Source organism: Neopelma chrysocephalum, unplaced genomic scaffold, assembly GCF_003984885.1.
Source record: "Neopelma chrysocephalum unplaced genomic scaffold, ASM398488v2 Primary Assembly neopelma1_59, whole genome shotgun sequence".
Classification (NCBI taxonomy): domain Eukaryota; kingdom Metazoa; phylum Chordata; class Aves; order Passeriformes; family Pipridae; genus Neopelma; species Neopelma chrysocephalum.
The window spans coordinates 20,575,003-20,598,455 of NW_020897714.1; the positions used below are offsets into that span (position 1 = coordinate 20,575,003).

General features: G+C 39.3%; 1 protein-coding gene across 6 annotated transcripts in view; it reads left to right on the forward strand.

Annotated features, from left to right (window-relative positions):
* Positions 1-23,453, forward strand: part of LARGE1 (LARGE xylosyl- and glucuronyltransferase 1) — a 283,712-nt gene that overhangs the window by 170,191 nt on the left and 90,068 nt on the right. For all 6 annotated transcript variants that reach the window (XM_027680371.1, XM_027680373.1, XM_027680375.1 and 3 more), the window contains one exon: positions 5,460-5,631. In XM_027680371.1, coding sequence (XP_027536172.1) covers positions 5,460-5,631 — 172 coding nt within the window. The remainder of the gene's footprint in view (positions 1-5,459; positions 5,632-23,453) is intronic.

Here is a 23,453-nt window from a genome sequence, read left to right on the forward strand (position 1 = left end):
TTCTTTCATCATGTAGATTACACTGGTTTTCAGACCAGGGTCAGATACAATTCAGAACAATTCAGCTACAATTTGTGCAGATTTAAAACACTCTTCATGATTTTGCTGTGGCCTGGAAGTTTTGCTTTGTTTGCCTTTTTTTAAGATTTTGAAGTTAGTTTATCACCTGACTAATATAATCTTCAGGAAGATAGTGCCTATGTTGAAGAAAGTAGATGATGAATACTTTTGGATACTCACATTTCCATCAAGTCATTCATTACAAAGCCTAAATCACATTTTTGTCTATTTTAATCACTATATTCTAGATGCCAGATACTTTTAATGGCAAAACCTGGCATGTCAGCTCTAAGGAGGCAAAATCTACAGCCTACCTTTTCAACATCCTCCAGGCTCTTCTATTTTCTGACTTCTATTTGCTGCTGGCTGTTTCCTTCCCCAGCACAGGGAATCTGCAGTCTGGGTGGTGGTGGATTTGGTTCTACTTCATCGCATTTGGTTCTACTTGAGCCCATCTCTGAGAGGGGTGGGGGTGCATGCAAGTGGCACCTTCTGCCTTCAGGCTTGCTGTTTCCCAGCCTGGTGCCTCAACCCAGCCATCTGACCTACAGGCTCTTGCAAGATACTGGCCTTAGTGGTGCTTTTATAAAGTCAGCTGAGCAACAAGGCTGTCTTTTATTTGGAGTGGGGATAGGGATACTGTGTCATAGCTGTGGATTATTTTGATTGATTTTTTTTCCAAGCATATCTAGGAAGATGCAGTGAATGTAGTGACAAAATCAATATATTTTTTGAAGGTTGCATATTTCCAGAGTAAAGTGTTTAAGGACATGCTGCCAGGCAAAACGTTTCATCAGCCAAAATTCCATCTTACCACACTGAGCAAATGTGACCCAAATTAAACTGGTAGATAGCCGGGTCCAAAGAAACAGGAGTCATAAAGAAGCTGTGACACTCTGCAGCAGGATGTTGCTAAAAACTTATAGGACTTCAAAAACCAACCTAATTCATGAATGAAAAATCCACCAGAAGTTATTAATCAAAAAAATACCACCTATTGCTCCAAAATCTGTTGCAAATTGCTGCAGGGTAGGAGTATATATGGGGGCAGTATTGCTGTAGAATTTCCCTGGGTTTATATTCTTCAGTAGGCACCTGCCACCAGCCGCTATCAGATGCCAGCTATGGCTTTGAGCTCAATGGACTCTTGATCTGACAGGACACAGGCACCCTAAGTTGTTTGTCCTTCCATGTTGGTCACTGTCATTCTGTTCATGTTGGTATCAAATTTGCTTTCTGCTAAGTCTACAAGTCTCTATCCCTTTCAAAGAGGCTCAAGTGGCCTGCCCTTGTACAGTTATTTAACTTACTGTGGAGCAGTCAGTACTCACCTGGGAAGCCTGGGCAAGTTTCCTCATCATTTATTTGTGGGGGAAAAAAGCATATTAAAATTTAAAAAAGAATAATTACACAATTCCCTAAAGAAGTACAGTATAACAGTTAAAGTCTGGCTGAATATATTTGTCATTACTTACTATGAGAGTTGTGCATTGTGATCACAATGTGGAGGCAGCCAAATTCAAGTGTTTTTAAAAATAGAAATACCTAAATACATAGTCACTATACAATTTGTTCACAAGCAGGGAAAGAGCCACCATTTTCCCTTCTCTCAATCACAGAAACAGGGAAACTTGATTTAAATCTGTATGTCTATATCAGACTTCTCTCTTAAAAATGGCATTTCTGCTAACTCTAATGAAAATGTATACAGTGGTAGCAACTGTGAGAAAGCTGAGTTAGGTTGTGTACGAGTGTGTTTTAGTCAGCTTTTCCCAGTGATAGAGCCCAGTTAGGGAAGACAACTTGCTGGTAAAGTATCCCTGAACATGAAGGCTGTTGCTTCCATTTCTCTGGCATTTACCAGAGTGATCAGTTATGTACTGCATGCAGACTCATGGGCATGTAATTTTTATATTAAAATAATTTAGATAATTTAGTGTATTTTCAGACTTCAATTAGAGAAAGAATAAAGATGGTTCTGATGAAAGACCTTTAGTAAGTAGATGCTATTTCACTTAACTTACTTAAAAGAATCACTGTTAGCACCAACTAAATACCATTCTTTACTCTCCTGTCATGAACAAAAATCCAGACCTTGAGAGCTAGAGATCCAAGGTGTGCTGTTTCTGCTGAACTGAGAATTATACAAATGGCAAAGTATGTCACACTATTTTGTTTTTCTTTCTTCTTTTACTAACTCTATTTTTTTCTCTTCATGATGTGTCTTCTAGGAATATTTGTTCTCTGAAGGCAACTCTGATCTGGCTTGTAAAGCAGATGATTCACAAACATGGCATATATGGGCCATTTTAACTATACCAGAGAAAAAATATATATTAAGACTTACAGAAAGTATTTAGACAATATTGAGAAAAGTGACTAAACATTACCAGTTATGTCAGAGTGGACAGCTTAAAGGTTGCAGAATTTTCCAAGAGTTTTGCAATTATTTTTTAAGAGTTAGGCCACCATAATTATCTTAAACTGGCACTTCTTAACAACTGTTGTGGCCTAGGAATGGTGCTCCTCGATTTAGTGCCCCCACTGAGACTCTACCAAACCACTTATCGCTTGTTCACTCCCCTCTTCCCCTCTCTCTTCCCACTCTGGCGGGATGGAGTTGAGAAATGGAGGAACTAAAGGTAAAGATCATGGTTGAGGTAAGAACAGTTTACTAGAAACAGCAATGAGATAAGAAAATTAATAATAACAGTAACAATACTAATAACAAAAGTATACAAAAGAGAGAGTGATTCATGTGCAAAAACCCCAGACCCTGAGACAATGAACAGTGGCAGACAGCCTCCATGTTTTTCAACTGGAAGCCATACCCTTCTTCTCAGAAGCGGGAAAGTCCCTTTCCCCTACCCCTGGCAATGACATGAGGTGGTATAGAATAAACTCCAAGTCCTGGCCTAAACTAGAACAATAACCTGTTCAAACACTGTGCCCTTGTATTTCTTCTCTACTGTATGTACAGAAGACTGTATGTAGTACCCAGAAAGAGTGAGCCTTCACAGTGCTGTTGTGTAGTGTTAGGAGATTTCCCTAGCATGAATTGGAAACTGTTACATTATTCATGAATAGCAAAGCCATGAAGAAATTATGCTGGGGACTAATTAGGATTTCTGTTTGTGTCTTAGTCAACTCTGCATCACAGGAGAGAAAACTTCAGATAAATTGAACTAATTGACAATCCAAGGTTCAATATATGCTCCAATCAAGCACGTGCTATCCAGCTGTTATAGACCATGTGGAATAGGGACTGCTTTTTTCATTTTTAAAAGTGATCCTTTCAGACATCAGGCTTCAGGATGGCAGACTTTTGGCTTCTGTGCCAGATCGGAAGGAACTGCCTGGCAAGGATCTCTTCCATTCAGTGATACGTGGCAGTGGTATTGGGAATCCTGAGAGCAAAGAAGGTAAATGCACCTTGAAGGTGACTGTCTTTTCTAGCCACCTTTTTACCTTCGCTGCTTGTCTCGGGCTATTCATGCAATATCTGAACCCCTGCCTTACTAGGCTTATTTGCATAAGCATATTAAGTGTTGTTTTGGAGAAATATTGCATTTGGAGTAATAAAATGAAGGATATACCACCCAAAATTAATAACATAGGGATGGGTAAAAGCAAACATGAGTCTGTAAAATGACTAGCTCTTTTAACGTGTGAGGTATGACTGGTCTAGCACAAGGATGTCAAATGGCAGATTCAAAGCAATATAGTTTGTGAAAGCAAGGTAGATACTGCTTTCTGACATCTTGATGTGATGGTCCATTCCTGAAGCCCCCCTGTGGGAGAGCTAGGACCACAAATAACTAGAGTTTTGAGGGTGTGGATTTGAAATTATCTCTGTTACACGCGTAAAAGACATTTCTGGGGAGCATTGAGGTTTCAAAAAACCAAACAAAACTTCACACTTCAGTTTGCACTTTCTGGTTTTGCTTTGTTTTATGATAACCTGCTTTTTCTGCCTTTCCCCTTAAAATTTTTTCTTTCTCCTTGAAGGTTTACTCTACTTCCCTCAGTCTTTTTAATGAACTTAGTAGTGGGGAAAAGCTCTACCCTGGTACAGGAATCCTGAGAATACAGAGGAAAGTTGCATGCCATTATAAAGGGAATAGAGCAGGTCAGCTTACATCATCAGAGGCCTTGTTACTTTATATTCAAAAAGAAGTGTGCTCTAAGCACCTATTATTAGTCTTTCTTCAACCACGCTTCCAACTTCAAATAAATTTTAGGAACCCATTCTCTTACAGGAAGGTTTTCTTTAAGAATTTTGGAGGCAATGAGTTCTTCTGTGCAAATGCTGTTTCATATAATAAACTTTACAGTGCTAGTGAATAGATATGAAATAGTTAAATAACAGAATAAATCTCCTCAGTTTTATGAATGCACTTAGTTTCTGCCTACTTTCTCCGAAATATGCTAGGACAAATTCTGAAAATTGTAACACTCAGGTCCTCGCTAGACAAAATACTAATTGAAATTAATGAGAGCATGACTCAAGGGAAAACTTAAAATCTGGGAGTTTCAGACAGGGAAATAGGAACTTTTCAAAAACTTCTATATCACACTTTCAGAAGTGACTTTTGATACTTGAGAACTTGAGTCCCACAGAAAGAAAATTAAACACAGCTCATGGAACATCCTAGTGCCAGCTATGGAACTTGATTTCCCAACTTATTTTAGAAGCTGTAGAAATGTTTTGTTTAGCCTGCACTGAAGAAATGAAAATGTTTGAGTTTGCCACTTCAATATGTAACAAACAAAAAATGTGGCTAAAAATGTGCTGTCACTTTCTCTACTTTTGAGCAAGTCTGTGTGATCTCAGTAGTTTTAAGTTAAAGATGTAAGGCTTAAAGAAACATCTGAGTGTGTAAGAAACATTTTTCTTACAATTTTCTGGCCTATTATGCCAAACGACTGGCCTTTTGAAATTTTAACCTCTAAATCTATTAAAAATATAAGGAAAAAAATTGTGTTTGTTACTTCTGCCTCAAGAGTCAGAAAATTCTGGGAATGGCAAACACAAAATTTTTTGTTTTGGTTGAAAATAAAAGTAAGGTGCAATATACCTGCAGTTTTAGATTAAAAATATATTTCAATTTTATCAGGATACAGGAATGCCTCAGAACAAGTTGTACCGGACTGGAAAGGCTCAACTAATTTTAATTTTATTGTGTAAAGCAGTTGCCTTGGAGAACTTTTCTTTTCCCAAGGTTTCAGAAACTTTTGCGTGTTTCAGAGCTTCTGAAGTAAATTTGAAAGCAGGATTTTAGTTGACTTTCCACCTCAGAGATCTTCCACTATTGCAAGAAACTAGTGTCAGGAAAAGTTTCTCTCTCTAATGAAGATTATTTTTTCTTCTTCTTTCCCACTTCCCATTTCCTGTCAAGTCGGAAGTGTCTTGGATCCCCAACAAACACTACTCTGGGATTTACGGGCTGATGAAGTTGGTTCTGACTAAGACTCTACCTTCTAATCTTGAGCGAGTCATTGTCCTCGACACAGACATTACATTTGCCACTGACATTGCTGAGCTATGGGCCGTCTTTCACAAGTTCAAAGGTATTTTAATGATTTTTTTACTGTCCTTCTTTGAAGGGGGAGGGAGAATGTTAAAGCAAACAATACAGTGGGGGTGAAAGGGCTATCTAAGATTTGTTAAATGTTTTCACTCTTTTAGTTTTTGGTGTTTCAATATAATTGTTCTCTTTGTGAGCTCTTTTCTCAATGATGTTCAGTGTAGAATGACTGACAACACTGATTATCTATGTAGTTGGTTTTATTGGTCTGATTATTTGGGACAGGTGAGAGCTTGACAATACAGTAGGTGCTAAAGAATTATGAGCATGCTCTAGTGATGTGCTATTCAAATACCTCTTGGTATTTGAATTTCCAAGTATTCTATACTTGAAAGAACTTCGGTTTTATTATTTTTTTTATCAATAAAAAAAAATTATTACTTTGAGTAGAACTTTATTCCATATTACCTCTGAAAGTGAATGAAGTTCAGATCATTCTTGAACCAGGGAGGAGGATGAAGGTAGCAGAGTAACACATGTGAATAGAAATGAGTTCCTGCCTGCTACTCTTAATGAGTTGATAAAGGGTTCTGGATTCTATGTATCCACCTAAAATAGTTTTCTTCACCTATCTCCATGTCCCACAGCTCCTTGGAAATGCACCTCATAGTTTTACCAAGAAAGGAGACTGTAAGGAGGTGATCACAAAAAAGTTCCCCACTACCCTGTCACAAACCAAAGCACTTTCCTAGGTGGCACACTGCTAAAAACATATCATTCTCACAGGTTCCAGTGTTGCAAGCTGTTAGGAGTCAGAGAGATACCCTACTGTTTTCTTCTTGCCCTCAGAATATGTACTGCATGGTAAGCACATAGGCATTCCAGCATGCTGGTTTGAAGGTTTACAACCCCGTAAAATTTTAACCTTGATGCATTTTGTCAGCTCTCTCAAAATCATCTCAAGAAAAGTCAGGCTAAGCAAATGGAAGTATTCATTTACATAAGCCAAATTACACCACTCCATTAGGAGAGTAAGAGAAAAGAGAGCACATTTACTGTACCTATCCCCTCCTAAAATCCACAAGGCCTCTTTGCCTTTCCCAGTACCCAACTAAGGGGTAAGACCTATTATCTTCACCTCTACAGTCAAGGACAGGGTTCTAGCGCTTATTCCTCCATGCATTTGTTTCCTTTCCCTTCTGTGGATACACTGATGTCCTTTCAGCAGGCCAGAAGCAATCACCTTTTTACTTAACTGAATTATTCACAAGCTTTCTTCATTAAGGAATATCAGGTTTTTCCTCCTCTTCAGGTACCGTTCAGACCTCTTCACCAAACCTTTCCCTCCACTGAACCTTAAGTCTCATGTAAACATATACCTTAACAACCATAAGTAACATCAATTTATGCTTAAGGAGTAATGCTGTGCTATTGTACTGTCTCACTGTGTGCTGCTGTCCCATTAATAGCAATATTTTACTGAATATAGTTTATAAGCATGATGCACCATGTAAAGAAATGTGTATAAACTGAACTTGGGCATAGAGGACTGCATGGTCAAAGAGAGCAAAATCTGAATTGAGACAATGAGACGGATCATCTTGCTTATGTTTTCTGCCATAATATCAATTAAGATCCCTTGCTTTTTTACTGGGTGAATGAAACCACCTGTAAGGAGAGAAACATGGAGCAGAAGCAGACATAAGATTGAAAGAAAATACAGACAGAAAATACGGAAACATGGAGAATAGTTAATGGAAATAAAAAAGTGGGTGTAAGTCAGGTTCCATAGAGCTAGGCAAGAATGGTCATCTGATTAGAGCTGTGAAAAGCTCTAACTTACACACAGAGACAGAATTCCTGTGCTACTGCCAGCCCTCATAACATACATAGCACAACTCCCAAATGTATGATTTTGTAAATTGTCCAGTGTGTCCTTTTAATTCCAGCTGACTACCTGCTCCTCCACAATTTTCTAATCCTGGCAATAAATTGGTCAGTGTCTACATCTGCTTATCTCCCAGGCACAAAGAAAGAATTGATGGGACAATCCCATAGCACTGGGTGTTGAGTCAGGGTGGGAGAGGACTTTGGATCCTAAATGTTGGGGAGAAGAGCGAAATTAAAGTGTCCAAGCACAGGCTTGTTCTCCAGCCTGTGTCTTAGGCTGCAGTTCTATTACCAAAGATGACCTTGATGATGGTGACAGTGGAGTTGAGTGTTTATAGGTAAGAATCAGAGAGAAAGCCAACAAGGCAGATATCATGGTGGGAGTCGGTTATAGACCACCCAACCAGAATGAAGAGGCAGAAGAAATATTGTATAAGCAGCTGGAGAAGTCTCACAATCGCTAGCTCTTGTTCTCCTGGGGGACTTGAACTTACCAGATGTCTGCTGGAAATACAACACAGGGGATAGGAAACAGTCCAGGAAGTTCCTGGAGTGTGTGGAAGGTAATTTCCTGACACAGCTGGTGAAGGAGGCAATCAGGGGAGGTGCCCCTTTGAATCAGTCAGCAGTCCTGGCTAACCAGGGAGGTCCCAGTGGACTGGAGGTTAACAAATGTGATGCCCATCTACAAGAAGGGCCTAGAAGGAAGATCCAGGGAATTACAGGCCTCTCAGCCTGACCTTGGTGCCAGGGAAGGTCATGGAGCAGCTCACCTTGAGTGCTATCATGTGGCACATGCAGGACAACCAGGGGATTAGCCCTGTCAGCATAAGTTTGTGAAAAGCAGGTCCTGCTTGACCAACCTGATTTCCTTCTATGACAAGGTGACATGTTAGTGGATGAGGAAAAGGCTGTGGTTGTTGTCTACCTAAATTTTAGTAAAGTCTTTGATACTGTCTCCCACAGTAATTTCCTGGAGAAACTGGCTTCTCATGGCTTGGACAGGTGCACTATTCTCTGGGTAAAAAAGAAGCTGGATGGCTGGGCCCAGTGAGCGTTGGGGAGTGGAGCTAAATACATCTGGCAGCCAATGACTAGTGGTGTCTCTCAGGGCTCAGTATTGGGGCCAATTTGGTTTAGTATCTTCACAATTATCTGAATGAAAGGATCAAGTGCACATTTAGTCAGTTTGCAGAGGACATCAAGGTGAGTGGGAGTGTTGATCTGCTGGAGAGCAGGAGAGTTTTGCAGAAAGATCTGGACAGGCTGCATTGATGAGCAGAGACCAGTTCTGTGAGTTTCAACAAGGCAAAGTGCCGGGTCCTTCACTTGGGTCGCAACAACCCTTTGCAGTGCTACAGGCTTGGGGCAGAGTGGTTGGAAAACTGCCAAGTGTAAAAAGACCTGGGGGTGCTGGTTGACAGCAGCAGAATATGAGCCAGCAGTGTGCCCAGGTGGCCAAGAAGACCAATAACATCCTGACCTGTGTCAGAAATAGCGTGGCTAACAAGACTAGGGAAGTGATTCTCCCACTGTACATGGCACTGGTGAGGGTGCAACTCAAGTGCTTTGTTCAGTTTTGGAGCCCTCACTACAATGACATTGAGGTGCTGGAATGTGTCCACAGAAGGGCAGCAGAGCTGATGAAGGGTCTAAAGCCCAAGTCCTATGAGGAGCAGCTGAGGAAGCTGGGGTTGTTTAACCTGGAGAAAAGGAGGCTTAGGGGAGTCCTTATCATTGTCTACAACTACCTGAAAGGAGGCTGTAGGCAGGTAGGGGTCAGTCTGTTCTCCCTAGTAACAAGCGATAGGGTAAGAATGGTCTTGACTTTCAACAGGGGAGGTTTAGATTGAGTATTAGGAAAAATTTCTTCATGGAAAGGGTTGTCAAGCATTGGAAGAGGCTGCCCAGGAAGTGATGGTGTCACATCCCTGGGGCTGTTTGAAAGTTGTGTAGATATGGCACTTGGGTATAGTGGTGTACTTGGTAGTGTAAGTTTAACAGTTGGACATAAAGGTTCTTTTCAGTCTAAATGATTGTATCATTCTATGATTCAATGGAAATGAAAGGAAGGACAAGTAAGTTGGAGAGATACTGATACCCTTTCACTGCTTGTAAAAGTTTGTTGTAAATTATATGGTGATTCTTAATTTTTCCTAGGGTCTCTTTATTTCTCCTTCCAGTGTTACAAAAGATTCAAAAATTGTCTCAAGACATTAGCCCCAATTATTCCTCTGAATGATTTTTTTTTTCTAAACTAATGTTTTAATTTCTTCCTTGTTTCTCTCTCAGAAGTCCTAGGTAAGTTTTTGAAAATTTCTTTGTGACAATCTGGTATGTTTGTTGAAACATTGCATAAACAAAAGAGTAATGAGACTCCTATGAAGGGAAAGGCTACTCTCCAAAGGAACCTGACACTGTGCCCAGCCCCAGCTTGGAGGGCAGCTTTAGACTCTCTGGGTCTCCTTCTAGAAATGTTCAAAAACCCAGTTGATGGCTAGAAGCTGCCATTATAAACCTGCTTACATCACAATGCTTTTTGTGCAAACAGAAGAATTATTCATATCATTGCAGAAAAGGCAAGAGCTTCTCTCTGCGGGTTGCTGCAGGATAACTGATGAGGCAGTCCAGCCACATATATAGAAAAGGTCCTAGAGTGTGTGATTCTTTCTGTCCCCAGGAAGACTTTTCTTCCCAACAAAAATAGTGATAAAGGGAGACCAGGATCTCAGATTCCTTTTTTCTAGGACACCGTACTTGGAAGAAACTCAGATTCAGGACTGTCTTGAAGTTTAACCAGGTCCAATTTGCTGTGTAGAAAGCCTTACAATATGTTTTAAATAGCACCTGCAATGCCCAGAATCCTTGTTTTGCAAAGGTTCTTCTTCCAGTCATCTTAAGAGTTGCTGAAAAGATCAGACCCTTACATAGCTTCTTAATATTTTTGGTGGTAAAGGTACTACTACCTTTGCTCTGTAGATGGAAAAAAGGAAGTAGGATTTCTTTGTAAATTATTGCTCTTCTGCCATTTTCTGATATGCTCTTTGCATACTTCCTTACAATATATGATCCAACTGTTCTGTAGCTGAGTGAAAAAATTTGAAAATCTCTTCTTTGAAGTGGCAACCTTAGGCTTTGGGAGAAATTCACACCTCTCTTTGATAGCCTGAAACAGTGTTTCAAACAATATAACATTTAACAATTTCTCTTAGCAGTCAACTGGGATTGTATAATTGTTATTCCTTTTATTTGCAAGCTTCAATCTCTATGCATAAATATGTCTTTGGGAAGCAGTAACTTAAATTTCAAGAGTCATATCCAGCTTTTCAGCTGGGATTTGGACGTTTCTGCTTTAGAATCATTCTCTCTTGCACTATAGATAGGTAGTCTGTTTCTCTAGGACTGATATATATCTCCAAAATATTGACTTCAAAGGTTGAGTGTGCAGCCAGTCTGGTGAAGATAACCTGTCATGCATGTTTTCTCTGACTTAGTTGACACTGATTATGTTTTCTATTCATCTTTCACTGGATTTTGACAGTTCTAAACTTGAGAAACCACCTAGCCTAAGGGCAAAAGAGGGGGACTGTAGATCATAGTACATTCTTGGATGAAGTGCTGCAAAGGGTTTCAGACAGCAGGGATTAGTGTAACCAATATGCTTTTATTGCAGAAATTGGGCAAATTCTTCTGAGAAAACAATGGGTCCAAAGCTATGTTCTGTGCTATCAATCTTAAAATTCTTATAAAGGCCACATCTGCTAAATGTTTTATTATTCTTGCTCACCCAAACTCATGGTACTGAAATGTGTGTTCTTTTTTCTAAAAATCTGATTTTTAATCTAACTCTATATTAGATGTGGATACTCAAGAGTATTCATCATAGATGGTATTGTGAATTTATTTGGCACCTGACTATAACAGTGTTACAGGTTTCAGTTTCAGTCAGGATCACAACCTCTTTGTTCTGGGTGCTATACACATGAAGGGACTGTCTTAGTGCTTTATCTAGTGTCAGGTGACAATTCTTGTGTCTACCTGGTCCCTTTAGGCCATTGTTATGTATGAGTCACAGCTGAGACTCACAAATGAGACCTGAATAATCCCAGTAGAGATTAGTGTTGAGGAGTTCTGTGTTAAATTGAATGTTACATCAAAGGGCATTATGGTATTTCTAAGTATGTGTCAAAACTCAGAGGCTATACTGAACAGTGATGTCTTACTACTACTACTGCACGTTAGTTTTACAATCCAGCTAGATGATATGATGAATATTTAAAGTACTTTTAAACAATAGAGACTGGATAGTACATAGCTAGTGCATTTCAAATAACTCTGTATACTAAGACACCCAGAGAATATAAGCTACAATTAGTGTTCAAGTAAGTCTTGTCTGGAACGCTGATGAAGGTAATAAGGAAGAGTCACCTACCTCCATTAACAGAGCATGCAAGAAGGAGAAATGGCAAACTTGAGAGGAAGAATGATATTCACAGATTCATACTTTGCATGAATAAAAACATGCTATAGAAGCTGTTTGCTTTGTGTCAGGAGCTCAAACAATGATAAAAATCCATACTGACATCATAAATACCAGAAAAGGTCAACAGAGATTTTGGTGCAGGATCAAGTGCCCACAGCTGAAGAGGGACTGGCACATAGTCAATCCCAAACTTAAAATTTGCAAACACTCAGTATGTGGGAGCTTTGGCATATTGCTCTGCAGAACGCCTGAGGTAACAACCTAGGTTTGTGCTATTTTTTCAGCTTCTTCAGGAAAAAGAGGAAGAAAAAGAAAGGGGGGGGGGGGGGGGAAGTCACAACCATCACAAAATGAAGCATTTTGTTTAGGGGATTTAGTAATTATATTCCTACAAGAACTATTATGCATAAGGTTGTAGTGTCAAATGCATGCATTACTTTTCATTTGCATGTGAATTTAGTGTGCCAGAAAGTGAGATGCTGATGGCACTGGTGAGAGTCAGGCAGAGTCAGCAGGTGCTGTATAAATTTCCCTGAATTTGGCTCTATCAGCGAAGCCCCGTTTTAATAAACTATACCTGTCATAGCCCTTGACTCTCCTTCTGCAAAGACTGTGCTTTTTATAGGTATCTCTCCTTGTGATGATGTAAAATATTCAGTTGTTGCCAAGATTAAAATTTAAAATTCATTGTCATCTATGGCTCAGGCCAGGATTTGATCCACAGAATTGATTCTGGGGAGGTTCTGTAGTTCAGTCTGTCAGTTTACACTGAGTAAATCATTAAAGCTACCAGATGATTTTGAGACAGGATCTCTGCAGGCTGATACACTGCTTTTGTTAAATCCCACAGAGATCTTTCTGTTTCTTCTGGTCAGTACTATAGGCTTTCTTTTCTTACTAATTAAGAGGAAGGCATTAGCAACATGCACCATAGTGTGTATAAAAATCCATGGTATGAGTCTTTTTGTGAAGGCAACAGGATCACATTATAACAGAGTGCATTAATAAAGTTGTCAGGCAGCTATTAAAATAGCTTAAAATTATCTGAATTTTTATAAGTGTCTAAAAAGGCCGAATGGCACTTGTCTTTCCTCATAAAAGAAACATCTGTTAGTTTCTGAAAGATTTGTGTAAGTGTTTAATGGTTAGACTATGGTACATAGCTCATCCTAGGGTTATTACACAAATGAAACACATTTTCCCTTTGAAAAGGTCCCTGTGGAGACTCTATCTGCTTAAGATTTTCTATTCCTGATTGTTATATCATGGTGTTTTCTTCTTTTCTGCTACAGAATCTTTGAAGCTTCATTGATAAAGAATCTTATTTGTTAGCTATAACTGATAGAAATGTTGGGGGGTGTCATGCTCCCTTGTCTCATGATGCTGTTGTTGTGTGTGAAACTACAGGAGAACACTGGTGTAGAGCCAAAGAAAGTAGGGGTTTAGGATATTCGGGGTAAAAAACGACAAGTTTCTAACTGTGATTGGGGGTTAATTTTGCTGACTTTAATTAGAAGGGGATCAAACAAAGAGATGGAACCTGCTGATTCTCTGGGTCTAGGGAAAAACATTTTTGTTTCTTGTCGGATAAGCTGACTGGCTAGAAGTTCTTTTTTTTTTTTCCCCTAATTGCAGTTTGCTTTGCTGTGATATTCCTTTATTGAGAAGGCAGTATGTGAGAAGGTTGACCTCAGTAAATGAGCTCCAAGGGAGGGAGTTTATTATATGGATCAGCATGTGCACATTCTAGTTTATGGATTTTAATGTGACAAGGGACATAATCAGAAAATTCTGATTATGAATTGCTGCCAAAATAGAATGGCTGCAGTTTCTGAAACATCTGTAGTTCTATTTTAGCTGAATGGCCCTTTGTCTGTTTCTGCCATCAGGCAGAAATATTTAGAGGTGAAAGGCCAAGACTGCATAGAAATTGGGGATAACTCATGGTGTGGTAAATTCTAAAATAAAATAAAAGATTTGGGTTCTTTATTTTTCCGTTTTGATTTCCAAGGGATACCCTTTGGTCATGTTTTCAAGCTTTTTCCTGTTGGGGGCTAGGGATGTCTTAATTATAAATGAAAGCTGATATTCTTTTGTTATCTTTTGATACCACAACCAGAGTTTTTAGAATAAAAACCCACCACATACTACAAGATTTGTAATAAAATCTTGTTGGCAACACTGAAATTTTGAGGACTTTTTTCTACCCTCTCAACACCAATCTAGTGCTTTTTCCACGTTATTGTTCTCCAGTCTTTGTTAAACTGCCACTCATTCTGCAGCTGTCTTTTTGGCTTAGATGCTATGATGTATCCAACACCCAAACTAAACATTGTATGACTCACACAGCGATAAAGCAAAAAACCGGTTTATCTCTTCTCTGAGCTCTTTCTTCAGAATTTAAAGATGCTTTAATTCTGTTAATCTCCAGTACTCCAGATGTGGAGAACGGACCTAGAGCTTTTTGAATTGCCTTGCAAATATTTAGTGAGAGAAATCTGGGCAGAGCACAGCATCAAAGGACCAAAGTGCATATCCCTATCTCCCTTGTCTAGCAAAAGCTGTGCCTTTTCTGAAGCTAGAAAATCCAGCTCCCATGGGGTGCACACTAGGAGAAGCAGCATTTCTGCTTTGCATGTTTGTTATTGGCAGAGGAAAAATGTATTTCTGGGAATGAGATACCAGTAGGCTGTGCTAAAGTGAAAGCATATGAGAACTGTGTGGGAAGAAACCAAGGAGAAAAATAATAAGAACACCCCCCATCCAAACGAAGTAGGGGAAATCAGTCAGGAGTTGCTGTCCACCAGTATATGTTCTAGGTTGATAATTTTCTCCTATAATGTGTTCACCTTCTTGTGCAATTGCAGACATGCTTCCTCTCAGATACATTCAGTACCCTTGCCCTGTCAACTTACAACTTGTTTAAGGGCTATTAAAAAAATCCCAAACCCAAATGTCTACCAGTCTTCTTGGGTGAAGCACAGAAATTAAGCCCATGTACTAATCCCTCTGGCCAGTCACTCTGCACTTCCTAGATGACAGTAAAGTAGAGCAACTGCATAAGCAGGCAGTGAATATGGAGAGAGTGGCAACCTGTTCACCGATTAATAATGTGTAATGATAAGTAACCTCTGCATGTGTGAAAAAGCCAAGGAAAAGAGACACATGGGTCATTCACCTAATAAATGAAGTTTACTCTAAGGTTTAATAGTTATATTAATAGGACTAAAGAAAGAATGATATTTAATAGCTAGATTTCCATGCCTAGAGCCCTCATTCTAATCACATGCAATCTATCAAGTACAAACACTTCTCACAGTTCTCTGTGACATGCATTGTAATAACTTGATATTCTGTTTTCTCCTTCTCTGAACCAGTTTTATTCTCTGAACCTACCTTGTTCTGCATTAACAATCCATATTTTTAAGGACCTAAGGCCCCATTTCCAATTACAAAGCTCTCATTCGAAGTTTCACCTTTTTGGTTTTATGCTGCAAATTATGTCTGTAATATTGTCCTTGGCAGCACATGGATTTGCATAGGGTAAAGTGGCATAGGGAATATCTGTCTCACAGGTTCAAGCTGCAAGGTAGAACATATTGTCTAGAGGTCAATGGTATGATTATCCCATCAGCAGGGTGAGTGCATGGTATTGCTCTCCGTACAACCATGTAAGAGGGAAATGTGTTTACAAAATTAAACCAATTTATTACATGACAGCACTAACACTGTGTACAAATGCACCATGAGCAAAACCCAGGGACAGTTACGTGTACTAAAAGTTAGACACTGAAGTGAAATCAGTAATCAGTCCAATTTTGTGAAAATAGTAGAACCCTCACAGGTTTCCATTTCCACTTAACCTAGAGAATCAGGGATGTCTGAACCCCTTATTTTAACCCTAGCAAGCTAAAAGAAAGAATTAACCATGTCTGTAATGGGCCACTTCACTCTGCATCTCCTAAGTGATTTTATTTTACTTTATTTGACTTAAATTTCAAGCTGACTCCACTCCATCTTCCTTGCAGTAATATCTAGATGCATTCAGCATGGACCAAGCAGTTCTATTAAACAAAGAATTTCTCCCTCTGACTCCTCAAGGTAAATATTTTCTGCCCTTTGAGACACTGCTAACAACAAAAAGAATATTGTCCTAGTCCTTCTAGGTGCATACCAGAAGGTTATTGATGAACATATGGTACAACTCAGTGACGAAATATGTCCACGACTTTTCTGTATTCTTACTTTATTTCCTGCATTTAGTCACAGTGAAATTCATTCCTAAAATCCTGAAAGAGTACCTCTCAGCTAATATAAACTATCTTTATAAAACATTGGAGTGAACAGGATTGTGCTGACTTACATCAGTAAAGAAGTCTGGCTCCTGTACTCCTTTATTTACATAAACATTCCTGCTTTGAACTTACATCTTCTCTTTTTGGCTAACTAAAAAAAGATGTGAATAGTTGGAGGAGCAGTCTTTAAATATACTCTCCTTTCAACTCTAGACCCCTGTTAGGGATCATGAGTAAAAAGAGTTGGGTGACCTCAGCCAGGTCTGACGTGCACAAAGGCTGAAGTACATGAGCAGGGCAGCAAAGGTATGCACTTGTGGAGTATAAGTTTTGAGGCACCTCAGCAGAATTAGAAGTGAATGTTCGCACACTGCCAGTTGCACTCTCATGATCATGTAATTCTTTCAAACATAATAATGGGAAGTGGATATAACTGTTAGATAAATGAAAAAACAGTGTGGAGATGAAACGTGTGAGCGAACATACAGGATACTGAGCAAGAAAGAAAGAAAAGAAAAAGGGAAAAATGACAACACATCCCCAATCAGTCGAGATGGTTTATCTTGAAACCTGAGATTATCTTAAAACATCATATATCACAGTAAATTTCTGTGAAGCTATATAGAGGCAAGTGCATGTATTTTCTTGGCAGTGATATCTGACTACAAGAAAAAACTTGTCAAGGAAGTAATGAAGTACATGGTAGAATTAAGGAGCTAACCCAACATTTAATTTAATGGAATTTTGGCCTGTTCCTCTGACAGGTTGGTAGTACAGATACCATCCCCACTTAGCTGCAGTCAGCAATTAGTCCTACTGTCACTGTTATCACCTTATTTGTTTTGCTCTATGGTGCAGGAGCTCTGCTTGTGGCCAAGCACTTCTAGTCATTGTTTCTAGGAGAGTGGTAAGAGGCTCTACACAGCCATTGCTGTGAAGCCAGGTGATTTTCTTTCTCTTCCTAAAGAGTTTTGATCACTGAAACACCCAATCTAGTCTTTGTGTGGGCTAGGAGGGCTAGAATTATTTATAAAATTGAGAAGAGCAGTGATGAAGCTCCATTTTTGTGCTTTTTTTTTTCTTTGGTTTTATGCTATTGCTTTTAAAGGTTTAGTTGCCATAACAACCCAAAGCAGTCCTGTATTACCATAGAAACGTGCTGTTGTGGGTGACAGTTTTTATGAGAATCCTTTTTTATTTTTTCCTCTTCTCATAGTGTCTTTAACACTGGCCTTTTTGCAGGTATATCACAATACACTACGGGGGTTCCATAAAGTGTGAGAATGACATAATAAGCAACAAAAATGAAGCATATACTTAAATCCAGGAAGAAAATCTGGTGTCATGGTTGACTGAGAACAGAAAAGAGTAAAAATAAACTCCTGTTGCTTAATGTGGAGGTCAGAAATATTGAGCTTAAAGCAGGGCTGGCTAATCAGTCCATGTCAGCAAATACTCAAACAAAACCACAGCCAAACAGGAGTTAGGGCTTAGACTATATACCAGGGAGTTAGTATAAAAACAACTTGTCATGATAGTGTAGTTATCAAAAGACGGGACTACTTTAAAGTTCTCTGCATGGGGCTGCTCCTTGAGACTGTTCCCAGGCTGAAGTGAGAATTGCGGAATGAGGCAGCCCTCTCACAAAGCTGAGAGGGCTTCATGCTGAGAGCTGGCTCCAGCTGCATATTGATAGCCTGCAAGCTTCAGGGTGTTGGTCACGACCTGGAAAACCCTAAATTGTTTGTGATCTGTCTATACTGAGAACTTTCCCTCCTCCTGTGTGATATCTTTAAAAGCTGTGCTCTGCAAAGCCTTATGGCTTCATAAAGAATAGTAATAGAGCTTTTCCTTCCACAAATCTGCATCTCCATCTACTCATTACATAACTGTCCTGGAGCAGTGGACCACTGGAGCATATCAGCTCTCCTAACACCTGATAGATTACTGTGCATCTTCACTATCAAACTTCAAATTGAAGTTATGACCTGTCACAGACCATTTACTCTGTCCCAGCAAACCATTGTAGTACAGAGTATACTGTTACAGGTTCATAATTATATGACAAGTCACACAACTTATTTGGAAAGAGGATGGACAAGCATAGCCAGACAGCTGTGGAGATTGTTATTGATCAGTATTTTTATGGAGAGGCACAGGTCATCAGTTTCCTGTAATCAGTCGCATCAGTGATGAAAAAACTTTGCATTCCTGATATGCATGTTTTAAAAAACATAAAAGCTTCCAGCTAGGATCTTGCAAGAGTTTCCCTTGCCAAGGTCAAGCAGGCAGCAGGAAATGCCTTATAGTTATGCTTTATGATTACTGACCCCTTTGCAAGCCTAGACAAGTCTGCTATTACTTCTCATTTGACCCTCAATTCTCCAGATTCCATTCTGGATTTCTGAGCCCTACCTGGGAGTCATGATTAGTGGGAAAGAGAACGTCCTTCCTGCTTTCTGAATGTCTCCCTCTAACATGTTCAGAGAAATTACATCCTAGGGTGTTCCTTATCCTTCATTATCATGGTATTGGAAATCCCCTCCATGATCTTGAAGTTTCCAGGTGAGACCTATTTCATCTAATCTAATCAGGATTTGCTGGACATGATTTCCTCCTTGCTCTTCTTTCCAGTCAGGAAGTTTCAAATTGGTAAGTCAAAGGTTAAAGTTAAATGTTCTTAATACTTGCTTCTCCTTTACCTTCTGATAACATTGATGTTGACTTCTACTCCATGAAAAAAAGGTAGCCAAACTTCAGAGGGACTTTTATATCACCTTGAAATCAGTACCTGTTTCAATTAAATTACTGAAGACTGACCACCATGCAATATGATTTCTCATAATCTTAATCTCATTAATCTTACTAACTAGCTACATTCAGTACAAACCCATTCTCTGAACAGTCTTCCATCTCAAATGCAGAACAGGCTGCCACACCCTCTTCTTTTTGCCAATCATACTGTAAGCTCTGTGGTTCATAGTTTGGGTTTATGGCTGGATTAGAACCAAATAATAAATATACACTAAGCTTTTTAAAACTGCTTCCACCTTACCCACTGCTAATGCTAAGGCAGCTGTTACCCCTTGCTATATGAGATAAGCTCAGGTAAAGAAGCAAGATTTTAGTGCCAGGGACCATGACAGGGGAGGATCTAGATCTGGAATATGTACCTGTGCAGAGTGAGAATTTGTGAAGATTTCCTTTTAAAGTGAAGCAAAGGTAAGGAAGAGCTGCAGGTTGCAATACACTCTTTGAGAACCCTGTAACAAAACAGAAGTTACCCTGATCTGCTATGTTCCCCTGGGAGCGTCAGGATGTTGGCAATACAGAACATATAATCAGCATTACCATAATCTAGTCAGTGCAGACAATACCATGTTAGCATGGGCAGCAGAAATGACACTTGAATATCAGTGTGTTTCAGTGACAATAGTTCTTCATGTGCTTCAGAGCTATTTTGTCACTGAAGATGTGACACCAATGCTTGAGCTGCCTTGTTTTTCACCTTTCTCATGGTTTACAGCAACCCTTTGGTGATCTTCCCATCACCATGTGTTTTCAATGGAGCACTGAAAGTATTACCAGCCTACATCTGAGGTCCATCTGCAGTTTCTTGCTGGAATACACTCGCTCTGAAATGGCGAGGCGCTTGTCACCAGATAGTCAGTCCTGTACTTAACCTTCCCCTAAAAGGCAGAAAACTGCAGACTTATTGATGAAGGCCAGTGTTTGGTGATACAGTAAATAAAAAACTACAGATAGAAATGTCATAGCCACCTAGCACCAAGTGGTAATCTGGTATAAATTCACTGATTCATTTCTGTTCTAAAATATTAACAGATTAACTATTCTGAGAAACCTCACCCTGGATCAGATACCATCTGTCTTTCCATAGTAAGCCTAAAGTCAGCACAAACTCCAAATCATGTGTTCTGGTTAATGCAATAGAAATGCCATTCTGTGCCCACATTTGACTATGTATCAGGTTTGCTTCACTGGGTGATTCAGTCATGAACAGCTCCTGTGTACTAATGAACATAGAGCTATTGCTGGAGTGAGGCTTGGACTAACTTTGTTGAAATATATTGCTCTAGGGTACCTTGCTATGTAACTCTGACTTTCACATTGAAGGCAGATGGGAATGCTAATTTCTTAGATTGAAGTTTGGAAAGCAGAATCTAAAGAAGAAGGAATTTGATTTCCATGATCCCAAGCTGTGATTAGTCTTAATTTATCCCTTGGTAGAAGAGGAAGACATTTAATAATTTCTCTAACAATATGTAAGTTCTCCAGGTTGTCAAAATTAAGAACTAAAGATGAGGTTAGTAATCTCTGGAAAGTGTGTTGAGACCTAGAGAGCACCTTTCATTATATTTGTCCCCTTGTGACCAGTGCTTGAAAAAGCAATGATAAACTCTGAAGGAAGTTGCAACTGGAGTTGAAAGCAGAGACAGGAGAGCTGTAATTTAAGGCTGAGGGCTTTGGGGGGTGAGGGGGGAAAGTCATGCTTACATGTCCACCTCTGCAAAAATGCACTGAGGATATGCTTCTTAATAAATCCAAAATAGCTAGTACTTTTTGTTCTCTCCGAAGACTGCCTCTGTCTGGCCTAGCTGTCAGGCAAAACATAAGCTTGTTCCTAGGAACTTTGTAGCTCTGGTGTCTTGTTCATAGTGGGTCCATTGTCAATGGGCAAAAAGGAGGCAAACTTTTTCGGATGAATCAAGATAAAGTGTTATCAGAACTGTTTTATTAGCCTGAAAGCTTGAAGCACCTTTATCAATTCCAGTATCCATTACCTCCCTTGCAAGTGGGATTAGTATCTCTTAGCAATGTATTGAAAGCAATCAAATATATCCAGTGAATGCCATGAGTGAAATTGTGAGCAATTAGTACTAATGATACTTAAGAAAGAAAACAGGTGTGGTTGAATCACGGTTTTCCCTTATAGTCTTAGAATATATACAAACTGAAACTAGTTATTTAATTATATGTTACGGTTGTTGCATAGTTTCTTTATGTATTTCTGGTGCTGTTGGTGAAGAGGTATATTGAGATAGCAGGGTGTTGAAATAATTTCCCCTCAGATCTCACCAAAATTTTACAGTAGCTGTGTACAATTAATGTACTCAATGTGTACAAGTAATGTACTCAAAAACACAATTTTTCCCCAGCAGGAAATCTTGCAAGAATGTGCATTTTTCTCCGAAAAAACAGCATTACTAATGGAGATCTCAAGGGGGACATTTATGACATTAGGCCAAGATCCTTGTCTCATTTACCATAGACTGAATCCAGAGCAATTTCATTACTTTCATTTAAGCTGTCCTTTATATTGGTGAAAGTTAGATGACAATCCAGCTTTTAATTAGAAAACAGTGCGTATGTGAGATGTATGATCAGGGGTTTTTTCCTATGACAGGAGACTTCAGTAAGAGCAGAGGTCTTTTAGAAGTAGTCTTACCATCTATGCTCAACTTAAAACTAAGAAAACAGTGGATCCAGATTATTTTTTCTGAAAAAATAAAAATATGTGAAACTGTTAAAATTCAAGAAAAAAATTAAGGAACCAAAATTTTGGAAACTGTGAAATGTGGATAAATTTGGTCATCATGAAAGAGAAGTTGCAATAGCTTTCACTTAGCTTGGAATAGCTCGGGATTTATCTGCTTATGTCTGAGCTGTAGTTTAAGGGTCTCCTTTATTTATTCCATATATTATAGCCCATGTTATGATGGCACAGTCCTGTTCCTAAAATGCCATTGTAGTATCAGTGGCAAGTTGATAATTACTCACTTACCAAACTGATGTGATTTCTTGTGAAGAATCACAAGAAGATTTAGCAATGGGGTGCAAGAGAAACAGCTAAATTTTTGACTGTAAGTGCTCTTACAAGGGCATTTTAGAAAGCTGGTGCTACATAGATGCTGTGCTGTGCCTATCTACTGTCAGCAAGGACCAGCACTTTTTATTTCCACATTGCTTAAAGTTCAGGCAAGACTCAGCATTAGAGGCAGGAGGATCTAACTCAAGCAGGGGCTGAATGCTAGGGAGCCTCAAAAGTGAGACAAGAAACAAGCAGTTCCCGTCTTTCAGTTCCTCTGAAAAGCACAACAGATCATAGCTCTCTCTTTTTTGTCTAATATACTGCTTTTCACCAATTTTCACCCCATTCACTGTTTCTCTCTGCTTGAGTTTCTATTTCTCAAGCTTAGCAACTTGTATCTTTTTGATGATGATTTTTTTTTATTTCCTCATCCTCACTGTTATCCCTCTAGATCTCTCTGTAACATTTCTGGTCTGGTGGTGTCTGCCATAGCTCTCAATTTAATGACACAGTGGTAATCAGAGTGACTTTTACCCTACTTTCAGTTCCGGCCCATATTTGGAATGCACCTCTAATCCACACTTGTTCGGTTTCATTCTTTTTAGTGTTTAATTATTGATACACCTTACGTGACTCATGCAGTCTTAGACTAGCAAGATATTTTCCTGCATTTTCCCACCCCCTTTAACATTTTCACTTCCTCACTGGAGTGAGGGAGTGAACCTCACTCAAAACCTGGATCACATCTACCCAAGGGTCTATGAAGTGTCTGGTAAAAGACCATAGTGAAAGAAACCCATGTGCAGTAGGTTGTGATGGCTGAACAGGGCAGTAATCTCTCCTTTGCTCTAGTAGATTCTGCAGACAGAGAAAGGTGACAGAGCTTCAAAGAAGGGCAGCTGCTTGCGAGGAGATGTTGTGACCATGTAACACTGGCAGGTCTCCTGAAGAGGTCATACTGCAGCAAAACTCAAATAGAGACACAATGTCCAGGAGACGGTAGTTCTGCTGCTCTCACCTGTTTTCCCTTTGGATACTCTCCCATCTAAAATGTTTAGCACGGTTTGGAACTCCTTTGTATACCAGCCTCACTTATTCTGATCTGTGTATGTGAGTAACAGGGAAGTTAAGGAAAAGTCTGGTCATCAATACTTGATATCTGTCTGTAGTCTAAATAAGGTGAACTGCAACTTGCATTTGCATGAAGCCAGAGAGCTGTTTCAAATGATGCCAGGCTACCTTTGTGTAGCAGAGCATTTTTCATTGGTACAGCTACACTGGTGGCTGGAATTTGGGGAAATCCTTACAGCATGCAAGTACTTTTAATGGAGAAAACAAAATTGGTATTTACACGTAGTTATCTTATA